This window comes from Cebus imitator, unplaced genomic scaffold (assembly GCF_001604975.1).
Source record: "Cebus imitator isolate Cc_AM_T3 unplaced genomic scaffold, Cebus_imitator-1.0 Scaffold148, whole genome shotgun sequence".
Classification (NCBI taxonomy): Eukaryota; Metazoa; Chordata; class Mammalia; order Primates; family Cebidae; genus Cebus; species Cebus imitator.
The window spans coordinates 4,375,503-4,397,629 of NW_016107463.1; the positions used below are offsets into that span (position 1 = coordinate 4,375,503).

Consider the following 22,127-nt stretch of genomic DNA (forward strand, 5'->3'; position numbering starts at 1 on the left):
GCATTGTCAAGTAAATTACATTAAAGAGTAAAGTCTACCCTGACTTTTCAGTTGTTTCTAAGTGTAATTGAAAATATGAAATACATAGAATCCACATAGAAGTTTCAAGAGGTGACTCTGCTTTAAAAATAACCACAGGTACTAGTTCCTTAAGAAGTATAAAGCCATAAACAATACTTAAAAAAAAAACTGGATTTGAAAATTACTTTTCAAATAGAAATTCTTTCCATTTAACCTGTGACCATGTGATATGTAAATCAAGTATTTTTAATATAATACTCTTCTAAGATAATTAAAGTGAAAGTTCCAAAGTAGTGGTAAATTTTTTGAAAAAAAAAGATATTATGTATCCTCATTTCCGATGAGAAAAACAAGCCTTCCCTAGCTTAAAAAAAAAATGAGAGCAATTAATTTTTAAATCCTAGTGTTTTTTGTTTTGATTTTTGATTCTCCCTACCTGGAAAAAGCTGGGAATGCTATTTTGTAAAGATATGTGTGCCATAAATTTGTTTCATTACCTTTGTTCTCTCAACTATAATTATGCACATTTCTGTTTATACTAATCATGTTCATCACAAAAATTTAAAAAACATAGAAAGTGATGAAGAATTAAAATTTAAATTACCCACAGCCGGCAATGAATATTTGATGGGTTCCTACAATCTGTTTGTATGTAGATTTACTTAAATTAGTATAATGTATATAATTATGTTTCTCGGTTTTGGTCAATTAACATTTGAGCATTTTTCAGTGCTAGTAAATATTTCTCAAAAATGTCATCTATATTTGCTCTCTGCTATTTTTCCAAAAAAATTGTAGCTTAACACTTTTCTTGTTTAAACAGTAATACTGTGATAAACACTTTCACATGAATCTTTGTCTACATGTGTCTGTATCTCCACTGTTTCTGCAAGATAAATTCATACAGAAACTCTCATCCCACACTACCCTATCCCCATACTTCTACGAATGTATTTTTTAAAGAGTTTGACTACGTATCTAAAACTTGTATTTTCAGCTATTAAGTTCACAGAAAGCTTCAATGACACTACACTTTAAAACCTACCACTTCATTTTGCACATATTAAATTATGCAATAGTACTATTAGATGAAGACCCCTAGCACATTTTACTTATTTTTATATAAAGGTAGGTGTCAGCAAATAGTACCTAATGTTATAAAAACCACTTTTTGCCATTATGTATATAATTCTGTGAACTGAAATAGATGCTCATATAAAGTTATATGACAATATATTGGAAATATATTTACCAGTGTATTTATTATCAACTATGGTCTTTGCATTGGGATATGCATTAGCCCTTCCCACATCATCTGACATTCCTTTTCCTGTCCTGAAATACTTTTTCACTTGTTTTTTGTTTTTTTCAGATTTGTAAACTGAGACTCCAAGAAATACAGAAATTTCCCTGTATGTGAATTTCAAAGTCCATGCCCTTATGGCACTATATTATTATTTTCTATGGTGACAATCAAGTCATTCAAAGAAACCTGAAATATTCTTTAAGACATATTACTATTTCTATATATCCTTTCCTTTAAACATCTTTCTTTGGAAAAAAAAAAAGGTGGAGTGCAAAAAGTGAATCGTGCATCTACAGACAATAACAGGGCACAGGATTGTATTTTCTTACAATGCAGAATAATGAACTCCTAGCAATGAACAAATGCTTCTTTTAAAATTAAAAATATATATATTTTACTAGAGATTATTCAACCTGATCAGCAGTATATAAAATTGAACTATGGGTGGGCACAGTGGCTCATGCCTGTAATCCCAGCATTTTGGGAGGCAAATATGGGTGGATCACCGGATCAGGAGTTCAAGATGAGCCTGACCTACATGGTGAAACCCCATCTCTACTAAAAATACAAAAATTAGCTGGGCGTGGTCGTGGGTGCCTATAGTCCCAGCTATTCAGGTGGCGGAGGTTGCAGTGAGCTGAGATAGTGCTATTGCACTCCAGCGTGGGAAACGAGGAAAACTCTGTCTCAAAAAAAAAAAATAAATAAAAAAATAAAATGAGGTATGAGTCTCTGAGTGTGATTATTTCAGGATTGAAAAAATAATTAGTAACAAATTTTACATACATTAGCAAAAACCAGTATCACAGAGGACAATAAATATACCCTAACCTAGAAGATAAAGCTAACAATCATAATTCAGTAACACGGCTAAATAGATGTTCAAAAATGTGAACTTGGAAGAACTGAATTAAGATTGAATTGAATTTTTAAAAATACTGTTTAGTAAACTAAATAGAAACCTATCCAATCTATATCCTATCAGAGTTTAGAATGGCAGTGGAAGAAAATGCCAGGCAAAGATACACATGTGCTTTAGATTTTACAAATCAAGTCAAAAGAATTAGGAAAAATATGAGTGAAATTCTAAATCTGAGAGAATATTTAAACATATGTAAAACTAAAAAGACTTAGCCAAATTATACCCAAGAATAACCAAAAGAACATGTAGTTACAGTAGCAGAAACATTGTGTAATTTTTTAAATCTAGTATAAAATAAAAATGCCAGAGGTACAAGATAAACAAATGTCCCATTTTTTTAGAGAACCGAAACTTCCCTGCTATCCCCATCAAGCTACCATTGACTTTCTTCACAGAATTGGGAAAAAAAAAAAACCACCATAAATTTCATACGGAACCAAAAAAGAGCCTGTGTAGCCAAGACATGCTTAAGCAAAAAAATAAAAAAGCTGGAGGCATCATGCTACCTGAATTCAAACTATACTACAAGGCTACAGTAATCAAAACAGTACGGTTCTGGTACCAAAACAGAGATATAGAGCAATGGAACAGAACAGAGGCCTCAGAAACAACACCGCACATCTATAACCATCTGATCTTTGACAACCCTGACAAAAACAAGCAATGGAGAAAGAATTCCCAATTAAACAAATGGTGTTGGGAAAACTGGCTAGCCATATGTAGAAAGCTGAAACTGGATTACTTCCTTTTCCCTTATACAAAAATTAACTCCAGATGGATTAAAGATCTAAACATAAGACCTAACATCACAAAAACCCTAGAAGAAAACCTAGGCAAAACCATTCAGGACATAGGCATGGGCAAAGACTTCATGACTATAACACCAAAAGCAATGTCAACAAAAGCCAAAATAGACAAATGAGATCTATTTAAACTAAAGAGTTTCTGCACAGCAACAGATACTATCATTAGAGTGTACCAGCAACCAACAGAATGGGAAAAAATTTTTGCAATCAAATATACATTTATATAAGTTAGCAACCCATCTGACAAAGGGCTAACATCCAGAATCTCCAAAGAACTAAAGTACATTTACCAGAAAAAAGCCCATCAAAAAGTTGGCAAAAAATATGAACAGAAACTTTTCAAAAGAAGACATTTATCTAGCCAACAAACATATGAAAAAAAAGCTCATCATCACTGGTCATTAGAGAAAAGCAAATCAAAACCACATTGAGATATCATCTCATTTCACACTGGTTAGAATGACGATCATTAAAAAGTCTGGAGACAACAGATCCTGGAGAGGATGTGGAGAAATAGGAACACTTTTACCCTGTTGGTGGGAGTGTAAATTAGTTCAACCATTGTGGAAGACTGTGGCGATTCCTCCAGGACCTAAAACTAGAAATTTCATTTGACCCAGCAATCCCATTACTGGGTATATACCCAAAGGATTATAAACCATTCTATTACAAACGCACATGTACATGTATGTTTATTGTGGCACTGTTCACAATAGCAAAGGCTTGGAACCAACCCAAATACCCATCAGTGATAGACTGGATAAAGAAAATGTGACACATAATACACCATGGAATACTATGCAGTCATAAAAAAGAATGAGTTTATGTCCTTTGCAGGGACATGGATGAACCTGGAAACCATCATTCTCAGCAAACTGACACAAGAACAGAAAACGAAACACGGCATGTTCTCCCTCATAAGTGTGCACTGAACAATGAGAACACATGGACACCGGGAGGGGCACATGACACACCAGGGCCTGTCAGGGTTGGGAGGATAAGGGAGGGATAACTTTAGGGGAAATACCTAATGTAGATGATGGGTTGATGGATGCAGCAAACCACCGTGGCCCTTGTGCACCTATGTAACAAACATGCACGTTCTGCACACGTATCCAAGAACTTAAAGTTTAATTTTAAAAATTTCCCAAAACTATAAAGTCTGGTGAGCTAAGCATCAATATCCATAAATATTCCAACACAGATTGTTAATAAAAATAAGCATGAGTTCATTTAGAAATAAACTAACTTATTAATAGGCTCTTAGTTTTGTATCATGTTTGTCATGTGCTACATGAAACCATTCACACCCTTAGAAAATAGAAAAGTGAAAGTAAGCACAAAGAGAGCTTCATTAGATGACATTGAAAAATATACTGAGAGAAGAGTGGGCACACAGAAAAGATAGAACTTTTAATTGTGATCAATGTAAATTGTGCAATTAGATATAATTAATAAATATATTCTAGAGGATAGAAAACTGGTATGCTAATCGTTCCTGAAAAAATAATACTTACATCGTAAGTATTTTTTTTTCAGGAACAATACTTAGGGTATAAGTATTTTTCTTCAGGAACAATATACAAACTCAACATACATAAAACTATATATGACTGACCAAAAATAAACATAATTCAAACATTTTAGGATACGTATGTGGAACTAGTGTTCCAATTTTGAGTAATAATGATTTCAAAGCATTGAACTACACTGAGGAAATCGTAGTGCTGAGAATAAAAAAATATACTATCTCTAAACGCAATCAAAGCATGGAAACAGACATAGAAAAAGATAATTATGAATAAAGCAATTTGTTAGTTTTGGCAATATTATTAACTAACATTTGGAGTATTATTTTCAATTCTCGCTGTCTTTGAAAGATATTATTTAACATAAAAATAATAGAATATGCACTACATATGCCTGGCCCTACAAGAAAATAGTATCTTAATTTTACAAATGGAACCATTGGATTGAGATTTTATAAAAACATAACTTATCCAAAGACAAACAGCTAGTCAGTGTTAAAGTTGAAAAACCAGTGCAGGTCTTTCTGCCTTGAAATTATTGCTGTTAAAAATAACAACGCATATCAATCAGTATGTATTACAGTGAGTTCTGCTGAACCAGTGTTGCACAGAATATTAGTAAGTACTACTAACCAACGAATCCATAGCCAGATAATGCTGAGGAAGACTAGCTAACAAAGTTGAGAGAGCATATGCACACATGCACGCATGTGTATATATTTTCACTGTAAAGCCTTTTTAAGATGTTAATATTCTGATACTGTGAATCTCCTAGAGGATAGTCTAACTGGCAGGCTTTACAAATATACGTGACCTCAGAAGACTTTTATTGTTTTCTTCATTGAGTAGTGCAAGGGACTGGTGTTTCATAGAGCATCTATTGGGTGTTCTGCCGCACTAGAAGATCAAGTCAAATCTAAAGGTCAAGAACTACAGACAGTCAACAAGGAAAGAACAGGGCATACAGAAGACAGGGTATCGATCATTAAATAATAGTCTCATTAAAAAAGGACTTATTACTTCATCAAAAGGATGATCTAGATCTGAGGAATGAAAGCTACTGGGAGAGAGGTATCACCTCGATATTGGATTTCAAACAGATTTTGATAGATGATCGATCGATCCATTGATCGATCACTCTGAGCTGTCCGACAAAGGTGATTACTCACCTGAAAAATGTGTTATTGAAGCGATTTCTGCATTCTGTTAAACACTAGAGAAAAATGACTACAGTCCCTTTTTAAGGCTTGAATTCAATGGTTCATTTGCAGTCATTATCAAATGAGGTTTTTATGCATTTAGTATTTCAGACTGTCCATTTTTCTGCCATTCTGAGTAACCATCTTATAGACAGAGGTCAGCAAAACGCACATAACAACATACAATGTTTACGCTCATGCCAATGAAAAGTAAAGCAGCGCTTCTCTAACTTTCAGAGCACCAAGTAACTTCATTATCTTAATTATGAATTTCATGTGGGCAGAACAAAGGAGTTTTCTGGAGTGAAGGACAAATTTACAAAATGAGACAACGGACCTAGAAAGCACATTTTGAGATGCACGAGGCTATTTAGTATACAAATGCTAAAACTGACCTTAATTTTGCATTCAGAGAACTAAATTTTACTCACTGTATTCTGATTTTCTTATCCTACATTTAAACAAAGTAGTGTCAGGAGGAGGGAACAGCTTAGGAATATAGAAGAAAACTTTCAGATTGATTAGCCTTACCTTTCAACGTCTCCACCTGGCTCTAAATGTTACTATGCTGCCCAAAAAAGATAATTTGTTGATAGATCACATGAGTTATGAATGACGGTGACTAAAATTGTATATATGTTTGCCAGAATAATAAGTTAAATAAAAAGACTGTACCTATTTGTGTATTCCTTGATGATTTGATATATGCTAATCTTAATTGTTTCATTTTCAAATCGGTTGTTGCTCCGGTCCTTGTATATCCGGAATTCAGCTGCTGTCACTGCCTCTCCATGAGGAATTTGGGTAAGATCAAATCGAAATTCTTTGTAATGCCTTCGCTGGTGAGAAAAATCCTTGTCTCGTTCAACTGAAAAAAAAAAAGGAGGTTGGGGAGGAAAAAAGTTAGTCCTTTATAAAATATGGAAATTAATAATAAATTCTCCAGCTTTGAGAATGAAAACAAACAAGCAGGATAGTATAAAACTGGAAAAACACTAAAACCACAAACTCAAACATGTTTCCAGTTAAAGGAAATTCCACAAACCATCAGCCTTTTTCAAAGGCAATATAACCTCTGTGGTTTTATATGAATTCTTGGATCCTAAATGGAAAGGTTATCCAGAAATGTTTTTAAAAGTGAAGGTTGTAAAATGATTACTAGTATATCTCAAGTATCAGAACACAGAAAATTTTATACAGAAATTCTGAATATGTTATGGTAACCTCCAGGATTCCAGGTGAAGTGAGTGGAGAGACAGCACAGCCATAGGAGGGAAACATGAAAGAGGACTAAGGAAATTCAAGTATACAGGAACTGTGTTTATGGCATTTCAAAGTTCAAATAAATAATTTTTACAAGAAAGATTGTTTCTAAAATGTCTTCCCCAGAAAAGCTTTTCTCCTTTCAGCAAATAAAATATTCTTAAAGACAGTTTTTTGTTTTCTCTTGAGAAAGGTCTCGCTCTGTTGCCCAGGCTAGGGTGCAGTAGCATGATCACCGTTCACTGAAACCTCGACCTCCCACGAACAAGTGATCCTCCCACCTCAGCCTCTAGAGTAGCTAGGACTCAAGGTGTGTACTACCACACCCAGTTAATTTTGTTATTTTCTGTAGAGGCAAGATCCCACTATATTGCCTAGGCTGGTCTGAACATCCTGGACTCAAGCCATCCTCCTCCTTTGGCCTCCCAAAGTGCTGGGATTACTTGCATGAGCTACCCTACCCCATGTTGTTTTAAAGGCGTTTTTAAATTCTTACCCCTGGTGCAGTATAAAGTCTCCCAAAGACCTCAGTCATCATTCAGAATTGAGAAGGGAACATATTTCCCCTCTTTAGCAACCTTCCAAACAAGTGAAGTCAAAGAACTGTTCCTTTTGGAAATATTAAGAAATGCTGAAGATTTTAGAACGGTAAGTATCAGATGTGGTATATTATAATAAGCTAGTGTATTGTACAAGTGGTATAAATTGATTCACAAGCTCAAAAATTGGAATTTTTTAGAAGATTACTTAAAATTTATAAAACTGCTATACATAAATGAAACTTAGGATCCTAAGCTAGAAGCATTAAGATTATAGAAGTGAAAAGATGATAATGACCATCAGGAATGATGCTGGGGAGCCCAGGTTGCTAGATCATCATGTTCCAAGTCCAGATGGGTGGCCACATCTGAAGCTCCTGACAAGGGAACCCACAATTCTTGGTCATCATCCTCCAAAAAGTCTCTGGTTTATCTTCCCCAGAAGAGTAGAGGGCAGTTTAGGACAGTAGGAAGCTAATTCTCACCTCCATCTCAGACTCTAAAGCAGGCATACAGAAAAATGTAGCTACATTTGGGGGCATATTTTTAAATCTAATTTTATAGATGAGGTCTCTGTATGTTAGCCAGGCTGGACTCAAACCCCAGACTCAAGCCATCCTCCTGCCTCAGCTCCTTAGTAGCTGGGACAACTGAAGGTATTCGCCACCACACTCAGTTGGAAGCATTTTTGTCCTGTAGAGCTTGGCAAGGATGATGCACTTTGGCTACCTGACTACACTAACACCACCTCACGTGGTTCATTGAAATTGTTTTCTTAAAATATCATTATCTTGGTCCTAAGAGTCATCCATTTCCAGAGAGAGCATTAGTCAACTTTTCCTAAATAAGGACAGAAATCCCATTTGTAAGATGTTATTTTGGTCCATAACTTAAAACTCTTCTCTGTCTTCTCTGGTGATAGTGCAGACTGCACACTCCTCCTTCCTCTCCCTTTTGTCCATTTGATCGGGCTGCATGCGAGTGAAAGTCTAAAGGGAGAAAACGCCTACTACCTAAGTAGCTCGTAACTGATGTAACAATGCTAAAACCAGCCACAACTTTTGCTTTTGGAGAACTAAATTTAACTCACTGTGTTATTTTCTCAGCCTAAAAGTAAATGAAGTAGATGGCATCATGTGACCATATCTAAATAGCCTTTATGTGCCAGACTATATGATCAGTATTTTATTTTATTAATATTAACATGTTCATAACAGCCTACAAGATGGGTTCTCTAGTTATCCTTATTTTGAAAATGAAGCAACCGAGGAGACGTAGGGAATGAATACCTTACCAAAAACTTTGAACCCAGTCATTTGGTGTCACCAAGCCATGGTGGTTAAATGTCAGGATGTGCCGAGTCTGCTCACACACTACTGCTCTGTCCTCTTTTATTAACACAGATCTAAAATCTTGTATTTACAAGTCCAAAATCCAAAACATTCTAAAAACTACACATTTGTTTTCACACTCCTTTGACAGAAGAACCAGAAGTTAACTGATATGAAGTGATTTACAATCTCTATTTATCCCAGTTTAAATATTTGAATAAGTAAATTCTTTAAATAAATAAATATTTATTGCTTTGCTGCAGAAATTGTCATGTGTTTGCCTAGGTGGCACTGTCCCAGACCCAGCTTGACAAATACTATCCTTCATGCTATATGCACCAACCAGCCATTTAAAAATAAATTTTCTCCATTCTGAAAGATCATATTCATAATTCTAAGTGATAACAACCATTATTCAATTTTTCATTAACAATAAGTTGTATATTTAAACTTTTAACCAAAAAGCAACAACTTAGAGTCCTAAAAATAAAGGCCAAGACATGCATTTGTTAGGATCCGATCTAAAGTGTGCACCTGCTTAATGCAGATGGGTATTGAATTCATGTTATGTAAGGTCATCTACCATTCTGGAATCCCCTGTGAGATGTTAGTGTAATAAAGCAGAAAGCTAGAGTTTCAGCCATTATTATAAAATTTCAGTTTTCTAATCCAGGCTATTTAACTTAAACCCTTAAGGGGCCTCATTTTCAAAGAGTTTAATAAAACGTTGTATTCAATATACCACACAGAACGAAGTCACAGACCTGTCTGGTGACTCAGATTTTTACATCCTACCACTTTGAATCATAATTGCAACAATAAATTCCATGGGACATGCTGGAGTGAGTAATGGAATAAAACTTAAAACCTAATGATGCCCACAAATATTCAACAAGGTAATCCCAGTTACCTCAAAGAGTAACGCTAGGGAGGTGGCAAATATTAAATCCCTGACTTAAGAGTAAGAAATTGGGTGATGACAGCTCTGTGGTAACAGATGTCTATCTCCTACAGTTTATCATAAATCTTCATTCAATACCTATACCACCTACATATAATGACATTCTACTGTTCTGCATTTAGAGACTAGTTCTTTGTTAGTTCCTTTAAACAATGTCTTTCAGCAGTACACAAAAAAAGTGAAGAATAGGCTAAAGAATAAAGGATTTGATCACCAACGGGTATGAGGCATCTAACACAACACAATGCATAATCCAGAGAAGTCTTCTAATACTAGTTGAATGAAAAATTGCATGAATGGATCAAAATCTGGTCATCTCTTTTCACTCGGCAACTCCTGCAACTTAGCCGAAACCATGATAACTTATTTAAGTGTCATTTACGTGGTACATATTTCATTTAATCCTCGTGACCCTACTTCTGTCCATCAGCTTTACAACTTGTCAAAGAGCCCACAACTGTTACCTGTAAGATAACAGGTTTCATCCCAGGATTTCAATTTCTAAGCAAAAACACAACCTGAGTGTGTTTTTTTGAAAATTTTGTTTTCTTATGTTTTTTCATCTAATTACTTCTTGGGAAAGCTGATCTTGTTTTAGTGCGTTCATTTTCCTCTCCAAACAACCCTTCTCTTTATGATGCTCCTATGATATAGACATTCTATTCTTTCTGGACCAAGCTCATTCTTTTAGAACACACCTTCTCCTATTTTTTCTTAACAAATGTATTTTTGCTCACTTATTTAATATTGATTACATTTTTATCTCAGGAATTTTTATGAATAAACAAATCATTATATAAATATGAATTAATATATACTATATATGTTAATGTGACATTGTACTTTTACAACCATATGTTGAAATTTAATTGTAGCTTTTTTTTTTTTTTTTTTTGAGACCGAGTCTCACCCTGTAGCTCAGGCTGGAGTGCAGCCACACAATCTCGACTCACTGCAACTTCCGCCTCCTGGGTTCAAGGGATTCTCCTGCCTCAGCCTCCCTAGTAGCTGGGACTACAGGCGCTCGCCACCACGCCCAGGTAATTTTTTGTATTTTAGTAGAGACAGGGTTTCACCACGTAGCCCAGGCTGGTCTTGAACTCCTGAGCTCAGGCAATCCGCCCAACTCGGCCTCCCAAGGTGCTGGGATTACAGGCGACAGCCACCGTGCCTGGCAATTGTAGCTTTTAATTTTGACGTTAATTGTGATTTACCAGCAGAATTCTTCCATTCCCAACCTTTTATTCTCCAGAGCTGATACCAACATCAAAACTCCCAAAGTATATGAAAAAGAACATTTAACAATCCTTAAATGTAACACACATTTAACACTCATTAAATGTAAACTTTTTATAGGACAGATCTTTGTCTTATTCACATTGTGACAAATTTGTTAAATATTAAGCATTCAGCTTTTCTATATATTACAGTATGCGATAACTCACTGCAGTGGTAAATAGCTTGGGAAGATTAATAAATACACAAGTAAATGAGAAGAAAAAAAACAGAAGGGTGTACTATTATTGGCTTTGAGATTCATATAATTGGCCCTTTTAATTTACTCTTTAATGTATATTTTACACCAAATACCATGAGTTTTGGGAATCTTATCAAATATAAGTAAGTCTCCATAAAACCCGTAATCACATTCCCTATTTGGTGGTGAAAAAGTGTCTCTTAATTACCATATAAAAACAAACAAAAAAAGCAGAAGATTTGGCTCATTTAAGCCAGAACCAGACTTGTTACAGGGGATAGAAGGACACAGAGGAAAGACATACTGAGACCAGGGATTAATGCTTTTTTCCTAGTACCATCCCTTATCTCAGACCAAAAATGACATTTCTCTCATGTGAGAATAGAAAGAGTGTTTAGTAACAAACACTTGTGTCAATCAATTTGCTTCTACTAATTACATTTAAAAGGAGAGCACAGCAGCCTGTCCAAGAGAGGGTGCATTTTGTCAAAGGGTCATACGTAGACGTCACTAATCCCAGACTCTTCTTTCATTGTCATTTATGACACACACGTTTTGAAGATTTCCAGGTGTAAGCCATTCAATATCACCATAAAAATGAAAACAGGAAACTTTACAATCATATACTTTATGAACAGAGTTGTAGATCATCACAAATATTATCATGTAAAATTATTACTTTCAAATAAGTCCATCAACATAGGGTTTTTGAGCTGATGGTTGTCAACCAGTGCCCTCTAAAAATTTTTTTAAAGTTGTTTTCCTACACACACACTCTCACAGAAAATAAACCATCAAAACATCAGCAAAACTTACACATTTTACCACCCAACTCACAAAACATAACCATGATGGTGAATACACTTCCTTCTGCTTCTAGAGAGCAGGATTTTTTATGTGTACCCCAAACTTTCCATCTCTATGAAGCTAGAGAGCTATCTAGAGAAAACTACACTCCTAGAAGAACAGAAATAACTTATTTTGGTTTAAAAAGTGGTAACATAGAAGCATACAAGATGTAAAATATGAATCAAATCATTCACATTCCATGATTAATGGACTGAGGGTGAAAAGAAGCAGAATTGCCTTTATATAAGCACCAAACTATGTCCTAAGTGCTCTAAATTGTCAAAGTTCTGCAAAGGTTAAACTCTGTTTAAGACACACACTGGAGACTTTTATTGTCGAGATACAACTTAACAGAAGTTAATGACTGATTGAAGTTTTTTTCTTTTTCCCCTCCCAAGGAGATAGTTCACTGAATGACTTTATCACTAATAGAAACTGGATGAAAACGTCCTGGGCTAAATATTTTCATGTCTACATTATCTGAAGAGTAGAATTAATTAACAGGATTACAGTTTTATCTATGTAGTGATTTATCTGCAGTTTTAAGGAGATGCATTCATGGCCAATCAGTCTTAATCTCCCACACACAAATAGCAGCAGTAGCTGTAAGGCAAAGATAGCACTCTCCCAGGAGCCTAGCCAGCTGTTGAAAGAATACAGATCACTGTTTGCTGCTGAGTGCAAAAAATCATTAAGAGATTACTCACAGAATTATTACTTATCTGTGTTGCATTTTAAAAGTGAAAAAAGACAAAGATGTCATGTGACTACCAAGATGCATCACTCTGCAAGATATCCTTCACTAACTAGTCCACTGAAAAACATAAACCTGCTCCTATAAAGATTTATTTATTGGCTAGTGAAAGAATATGTACATGTTTTCCATGAATTAATAACCATTCCAGAGAGTGTGGCAAACTCCAGATTCCAGAAGTCTTATGGGCGTCTTAATACACAGTAATGTGTGACCTAAATGAAAGAAAATTGTCCGCCTGAATGTCTCGTTTCAAACAATAATTTCAATTGACTTTCAAATTTTCTATAGTTATGATACCCTTATAAAAACTTCATGAATACAGCTTTATAAATAAGTAAAATCTCAAAGAAAGATTAAATAATTGTAATACTCTACCATAACAAATTGATTTTCAAAATCAATTTAAAATACATTGCATATAATTTTGAAATTTGAGAAATTTAATTGTTGGTTGAATATGTATGAGCTTGCTTTAAGTATATAATAGTTTGGAAACAAAGTATTAAGTCTTATATAAAAAAGCTCTGAAATTGGAATGAAGTTATTCTCAAGGTATTACTGTTTTCTTTAGATTAGACAGGCCTAGCATGAGCTTTCAGCAGTTACTTAGAATACTATAACAACAGCTATACATACCAAGCATTGGTATAAAAATTATATATTCAATAATTAAGTTAATGATAAATAATAACAATAATGGAGTTAATAAAATTAATTTTAGTTTTTTGTTTCTTCCTCATTTGATCCAACAAGGTGGAGCTTCCACATCTCCCTCATGGTACAGATAAACACTATTAACTTCCTCAGTGTTACAGAGTTTGTTATCACAAAGCCAGAGACAATATCTAGATCTTATTACTCATAATTTAATATTATTTGCATGAAAGTTCCAACTAATAATAATTGCTACTTCTCTCTCAGGGCAGAGTTCGCCTATTCCATTCCAGGAACAATGCTTCTGCTTGAGCCTTACTCCCAAGCTCCTAGGCTCATTCTTAGCGTGCTCTTTCCTCGTGTGTATTTGGTTTCTTTCTTTTTCCTCTACCTTAAGTCAGTGTCATGGAGACAATAGGACACTAGGAACACACTTGCAGATGAGCGAAGTTGGGTGCATTGACTTGTTTTAGCTTGTGTTATGGGACGAATGCCACAGCAAATCTCAGTAAAAGGCTGTTAGAAAGGATTCTCTGGGATTCTGTTGGGTAATACAGTAGATGGTCCTCAGAGGAAGGGTGATTGCCTCGGGCCTGAATGCTCTCAGGAAGCAGAGGTAAATCAATCATTTGGTACCTTAATAAAATTTTCTAGAAGGTATGAATAAGAAATATGGAGTAAAGCTTTGTAATTGGAGAAAAAAAGCAATCATCAGTAATATTATCCAGGAAAGAAATTGTTTGATCATTTTTGAGATGTATACAATGTTTTTGTTTATAATCTGCACACAAATTGTGGAATAGACTATTGTGGAATACTCTTGCTTTTGTCTCCCTCCCTCATGATCAAAGAGAAGTCTTCTTCAACAATGATGTTCTGTGAAATTGTTTATGACCAACAGGAAAACTCTGCCTGTCCAGCTCCTAACCACAAGGCCTACTCCATAGATCCAAGCCATGTCCTAGCCATCAAGTACTAATGGTCTCTTTCTTTCTTCTCATATACACTCACCTTGATTATCCTAAAAACATCTACTTTGCTACTTCTACATTTATTCAATCTCCAAATATGTATTAGGTAACTGTTCTGGGCCATACTCTAACAGTTAAGGAGACATAAGAAGCAAAGACATAGGAGCTCAGGGTTTGAAAGCGTAGACCTACCCCCCAGTATTGTCATACAGATTACATATTTGCCGTGGGATGTTAGGAGATGGAGATGGATAGAGATAGTTATCTTAGCACAGTGCCTAGAACATACATGTTCTCACAAAGCAGTAGTTACTTTGTAACTATCATAGTATTAATCACTTTCTACTTGCATCATTATTTTGCCACCTTACATTTACTACATGACTAAGATGCTTGAGGGAAGTATGGATGTTTTCTTTTTGTTTTGCTTCTTATCTTCATATTTCTCCACATATCCCATATAGGACTTTTTAATGTAGTAAGTGATCATGAAAATATAATAATCTAAAATTGCTTACTGTCCTAAAAGCCAACGATGTCGTTTAGCAGTATGTTCATATCTTTACCTAGAATATTCATTAACAAGAGATTAATCTTAGTGTGCTTTTTAATAAAAAGTTTGTTACTGTGGAGTAAAAAAAAAAAAAAAAAAAAAACCTGCAAGCTCCGTTTCTACAACAGTGGATATATAATTGTATTTACTCAGTATCTTGTTTTATATTGGTGGGACACATAGTAGCACATATTTGAATGTTCACACATTGCCAAGAAATATCAGTCTAATCAAATTTGCTGATTCTTACAAGTTTTTTTTTAAGTCTTAAAGTCATTTAGGTATTTTTATCACTAAGGACAACAGTGCATTCTGAAGTATTCAAATAGCTTACTATTGTTTTTATTATGAGCATTTTATAAAGGAAAAATTATTAATTGGATTTTAGAAGCAAATATGCATCTTTTTAGGGGTTCGGTCTTAAATGCCAAAAATTAGGTTAGAATGAATACTCACAAAGCATGGTACTTGACTGATTCATTCTGTGTAATGATAAATGGTTAATGATGAATGAGAATATTTATTACACAAATAATGGATTTCAGTTACACTGTGTACAAATATTTGAGAATGTTTTGTGTTTACCTGTAAGAAATTACATTATCTTACATGACTGTCTGATAGCCATCTTTTGGTAAATATTTAGCTCTTACATTTTCATTAGCGGAAAAATTTGTTCCTTTTATAGATTGTTGGCAGCTAGAGGCCAACCATTGTATTCTCACCAGATTTCACTAAACGATCTTGTGAATTCTGCTCCATCAGTAAAATAAAACAGTTTTTAACCACATGAAGGTGATAGAGGTTACAGTAAGTCCATGTACAGAAAGGACTTTCCTTTACATCTTGACATCAGTGAGTTGATAGTTTATCTACAGTGAATATTTGTGGTTTCATGACGAAAACAGCTCAAAGGTTTTGTGAGTTTTCTTCTGAAATTGCTCAGTGCCTTCTCTAATGACTGATAATTGAAAACAGGGATTGGGACTACCAAATGTGGTAGGTGACAGATAAGCAGTAGATTAATGCCAATACTTGGTTACAAGACACTAAAAGGTCAGAAGTCACATGAATTAGCTATTGTGCTACTGTGAAAAGGCAGACATCAAAAGTCTATTATCCCCTTTAGTAGCTCTTAGCCTAGCTTGAAATCCATTCTCTCTTCCTTAGCTTGTAATTTTGAAGTAATCTCCATGGCATTTTACATATGATATCAAAGTGAAGCCACTCACCCTAAGTGTATCAATTGGAGTTTGTGTATTTTATTTACATAATAAACATTTTTAATCACATATTTAGTGTATTCAGTGTTCATTTTGGTATATTTTAGGAATATTTAGAAAAAAATAATGAAATGAATACTTGAAAAAATAAAGAAGTTGACAAGTATATTACATTTATTTACTATTTCTCTATGGGGGAAATGAAGGGGGTTTAAGACACAGTTTGTATAGTTTAAAAGATATGAGGATGCTTGTAGCTGAATAAATAAATATCTTTCTCAAATCAACCAGTGTAAATTTTAAATTGCTATAACTTTTATAGAATTCACTCAAGTTCAATTTGTGGTTCAAGGTTCAATCTGTCATATGAAACAAAGACAAACTATAAATTTTTCTGCCAAATGGGTTGCATCAGTGAAGTTTGGCACATGGACGTGTGATCACAAAGAAATGTGATTATCATATTGACTAATATAAAATTAATGGAGATATATTTAGTTTTACAGGTTTCTAAGATTAGGAATAAAACCTCATGACATACACACTCTAAAATTAATATAGGAGTAGCTGATGTATCTATTTTGTTTAGGCAGGAACCTCAAGGGACCCATGTTTGTTTCCTAAGAAGTGATTATTTGCTGTCTCCCCCAGGAGATTGTAAGCCTGATAACAGCAGCACTTTTGTTTTACTTACTGTTGTACACTCATCCTTACCTCAATCCCTAGCACACAGTAGGTATTCATATACATGTATAACAAACAGGAAATTGTTGGTTTTGTTGTTTTTTTTTTCAGCTTTCCTTTTGTTTTTGTTTTATTGTTTCATAAGGAGGCTAAATCCAGACTCTGCCATTCCAGTGAATTCAAAAGCAGAACCTCTCAACAATCTACTGTGGCATAGACCCGCTCATACCACAAAATAGCATTAATGTTAGTTATAATGGTATGTTTCTTTTTTTACTTTCTTCTTCCAAAGAAATTCAAATAAACAGTGATAGCTAGGCGGAATCCTAATGTCACACATTTATTTTCAGTTTCACACTACTTGTGTTGGTACTTAAAAACATATGCTAGTGTAATAGAATCTCTATAATTCTCTAATGAATATATTACTCTTAAGAAAAAAAGGTAATTCAGAAAAATACATAACAATGCAAAAAATAACATTTATCCGATGGTTACTATCATAATTGTATTAAAATAATCTAGAGAAAGAATTCTGCATTGTAGAAGACAATATGTGGTTTTTAAATATAATTTCTATATTCTCATTAATTTTTTCTTATGCATATAAAAATATTCCTCCAAACTGTGTATATGTAATGTAACCATATCTTTATAATTTTGAAGCTTCTTCTAAGGTATAAAAAACAGTTGATCCCTTCAAAAGTATGGATGTTTTCTGTGCTTCTTTTATATTTGGTTGTTACAACTGCTATTATATGTCATAAGTTTCCCTAACGTCATCCTTAGAAATTAAAGTTATTTATCAGTCTTTATGTTTACAGTCAGAATCTGGAATATCTAATACATGACTTGATAACATCTCTTTATAGCGCATTATTAAAATTTTAAGTTATATGAATCAATGTATTGTATTTAAAGATGTGTTGTATAATTGGAGAGTTACTTCAGAACATATGTATATTTAATAAAGATGTAACAGGTGCCAGAATCAGTAAGGAAATCACATGATCTTCCTACATTTTACTGAATGAGACCACACTGTAATTAGAGTCAAGGGATCCTTAGTGGTCTCAGTTCACAGAGCATTCACATGAACAGTCTCATATTTGGGTTGATCTGGTTTCACACTCTTGGGCTTTTCCTTTGTATTGGGATTTCAGGTCAACCACAAAACTCAGAGCAAAATTCAGCTACGTATCTTTGAGCAGTATCTGGTTTTGAGTTCAAATATACAAACCCTTCAAGTTTCTTAAGATGCACACCTGGAAAGAACAATAAGTCTTTTGAGATTTATCTTAAACCATCTTATTTTAGATTCAAATTTAATAATTTCCTGAGTCTCCAATCCAATTTTATGTTATCAGATGGTCTGTTTTCTGAAGCTTTTGCTGTTAAGTTTGACTTGTTCTTAACGTTATTTAGTAATCCATCTAACTAACCCATATGTACTGTTACATAAAACCCAAATTTACAATAAAAAAGGCTGAATTAAAACTAATTTAAGCAACATATTCTTCAAAATGGTCAGGAATTGATGATATCTACTTCTTCCAGAAATGACTGTATAAAGCAGATGTAAGTTTGGGTTAAAATAAGCATGTTTGAGTATTGGATGTTTACAAAGCAGGTAGATTCTTAGGTCTCCCTTCACATTCTGTGCTGTTGAGTGACTGTTCTTTTCTACATGAGAAGAAGTTTAGGCTTTTTTTTTTTTTCCTAGAGAAGGGAAAACAGAGGGTTCTTGCCTGGCAACACCAGGCCCAGTTAGAGTGTGTTAGCATACTCAGGACAGAGAAACTAGACAAGTCTATTCATCCTGAATGCTAAATTCTCAGGCCTCTTTCCCTACTTGGTTCCCAGGTCATTGACAGCCAGGTTTCATACCTTCCAGGCAAGAGAATGAGAATCCTCTTTTTAAAATCTGATGAAATCAGAGGAAAAGACTAGGTTTCCACAAAATGGCAAAGAAACAGTATCCTAAAGGGAAAATACTGACAAGTTCCACCCATATGCTAAATTTCTAATCAGCATTGTAATATCTCACTATTAAGTAAGCACAGAAAACCAATGATTCCCAGATAGCTGAGAAAATTCTCCACCTTGAGATATAAAGGTACAAACTGATATTTTTAAAGAAAGGAACTTGAAGGATCCTGCTAAAAACTACCATATTATTGTTTGAGGGCTAAAGAAACTACTGCATCCGTGGAAAAAGTATTGATATAATGTGCTGTAAAACAGAAATAGTCAATGCTAAAACACCTCTTGGAAGTAAAGCAGAAAGTCGATCTCAGTTTGAAAGACTGAGTTGAGCAAATTCTCAAAAGAGAGAGCAATCAGAAGTGGAAAATAAGAAGACTTTACAAAGTAAAAGTCCAGAATTAGTCAAATAATAGTTTCTGGAAAGAGAGATGAAGAAAAAGAAAAAGGAAATCATCAAAGAAATAGTTCAACTCACTGATCTGAAGTACAAAAATTTTGAGATTAAAAACCAGTGTTCCCAACTCAGTGGACACACATCATTGTGAAAATTTAGGACACTGGAGGCAAACAGGAGATTTTGCAGGCTTCCAGAGACAAAATACTAATCATATATAAAACAAGGAAGTAAACCAGAAGGAAGATGAAGACATGGGTTATAGGAAAGAGAAGGTCTAACACAGAGAGAGACAAAAAATAATGCTTATGAAGGGAGATTTCAGGTCAACAGCTGTGCTCCAGGCATAGAAGGCAAATAGTCTGTACTGGAACAGTGTGACTCAACAGAAAGATATATTAAGGGCTAAGATCACAAAGATTCCATTTACCATTTGTAGCATCTTTTGGACCTCACAAAGGCTAGCTAGCCAAGATTTGAACTATACCTATAAGTAGCTCTCCTGACATGTCCTCGTGACGTTCTTTCTCTTTCCTCAAAGCAATGCTGCCTCTTGCATCATTTGAGAACACTCACTTCTCCCCAGTGAATTTTTGCTTTCCTTTTTTTCCCTACTCCTGGGAGCTGGCTGTTGATCACAATGAGCCTAGAGACGGAGAATGCAAAAAATCTCACATTTCCTTACCGTGTTTCAGTTGGCTGGACTGTAACTGGCCTTTCCACATGGCAGATCCCCCAAATCCCCAGGACACAACCTCCCCGGAAAGAAGTCTTTAAAAATTGTTAAGCTAATTAAGCCAGGATTTTACTCAGAGGCTGTATTTATCTTATCTTCTGAAAGAATTCACTAAGCACTTTTATTTAAATATCTAGCTTTGTGCTTCTCACCTGTTTTAATAGTAATTGGTTTTACATTTACTTATATGTGAAATATATTTTATAAAACATGACATGTCTAATTGAAGAAAAAGTAATTTAATCCAAGTTCATATATATATAGTAATCTATGGAGTCTGCATTCAAATCTGTACCTGAACACATCACTGCCTCCTATGAAACGTTCCAGGAGGTTACTAAATTTCTTTTTGAGCTTTCTTTTTGCCCTGTCCCAGTGTTACTGAAAGTTCCAAAATTCTACTGTCTCACTTTTCCTTTGGGTTTTGTTCCTTCAAACCTAAATCATAGGCCAGGTGCAGTGGCTCCTGCCTGTAATCATCCCAGCACTTTGGGAAGCTAGGGCAGGAGGATCACTTGAGGCCAGGAGTTTGAGACCAACTTGTGCAACATAGCAAGACCCTGTCTCTGCAAAAATTAAAAAAAAAAAAAATAGCTGGGCATGGTGGCACATGACTGTAGTTCTAGCTACTCAGGAGACTCAGGCAGGAATATAATTTGAGCCCAGGAGTTCAAGGTTAAAATGAGCTTTGGTCATGCCACTGCATTCCAGCCTGTGCAACAAAGCAAGATCCTCTCTCTAAGAAATAAAAATATAAATAAATCAGAAAAATTAGGAATATCTAACACTAGGCAGCATTTTCTGTAATCTGCATGGCATTCGCCACAGTAGAGGATGTTTGGACTCTGCAAAATGCAATTGTTATTCCTACAATCACATCTAAGTACAACAAAAATTGGTCTTGTGTAGAAACATCAAGTGTATTTAAAGTTCTGCTTCATTTTCTCACCCCTTGATGTGTGTTCACAGCCTCAAATAAGGCATGACTTTAAAACCTATCAACATCACTAACCAGCCTATGCCACATTGCGTTTAACACATAGTGAAAACAAAAGTTATCTCAAACCTAAGATGTGTTTGACATATTTCCAGTTATAAGTGGCTTTATTCTTTCCTGCTTTTGAAGGAAACCAGCAAGACTTAAAATAACTCTAGGAAGCCATGTAAATAATCATTACACAGAACAGAGCTGACAAGGAAGGGTAATGAAAATGATTAGGTGATCTCATTTGAAAGAGAGACTGAATGCACCTTAAAGAATGGGGCTAATAAAGCTCATTAATATTTATTACCTAATAAATTCAAGCAATATGTAAACAGGACAGCAGTCTCCAAAGGATGAAAGTCTGCATCATTAACAACGTTAATGATGGCACAGAAACTAAAGAATCACAGTGTCTCTTTTCTTCTCATCCAAAATCATGCAGGATATTCCATATTCAGTCAGGGAATCCTAACGCATTTTTGAAGCTTTGGTATATATTCAGAAGTCCTACAATGTTCAGAGAATCACTAACAATAATGATGCTGATTATAAAAATTTTAACAACATTTATGAGACATTATGCAAAAAAAACTATAATTTCATTTACTACAATATGCATTTAGTAAACAAAAAAAGAGAAAAACGTTTTTTACATCTATTGAAAGATTATCATTTAGCCACCATTCTGAACAGATAATAGGGGAACAAAGAGGAAGGTGGGGAAATGGGGAACAATCATCTAATTACCCTCTAAGGTAGTTGGATACTAGATGAAATATAGGTCATGGAATCAGCATTAATTGAGCATTTTTTCATCTGTGATTAATGCATCACTTGTTGAAATATTAAATTGTCCTGTTCTCTTGAAGTCACCTTAGGCTAGACTTTATTAACAGAAACTTCCTTTCCTCTCTCCTTTAATCCTGCTTTTATTACCCCACTTATATTCTGGAAGAAAGAAAAAAAAAAACAAGAAGTAAA

The 22,127-nt window shown here is 34.5% G+C and overlaps 1 protein-coding gene across 3 annotated transcripts in view; it reads right to left on the reverse strand.

The window, feature by feature from the left end:
• The window catches only part of BMP5 (bone morphogenetic protein 5), a 139,268-nt gene that overhangs the window by 66,824 nt on the left and 50,317 nt on the right, over positions 1 to 22,127 (reverse strand). For all 3 annotated transcript variants that reach the window (XR_001829372.2, XM_017542923.1, XM_037743618.1), the window contains exon 2: positions 6,459 to 6,651. Coding sequence is in view for 2 of the 3 variants with exons in the window: in XM_017542923.1 (XP_017398412.1) it covers positions 6,459 to 6,651 (193 nt within the window). In the remaining variant the exon portion in view is untranslated. The remainder of the gene's footprint in view (positions 1 to 6,458; positions 6,652 to 22,127) is intronic.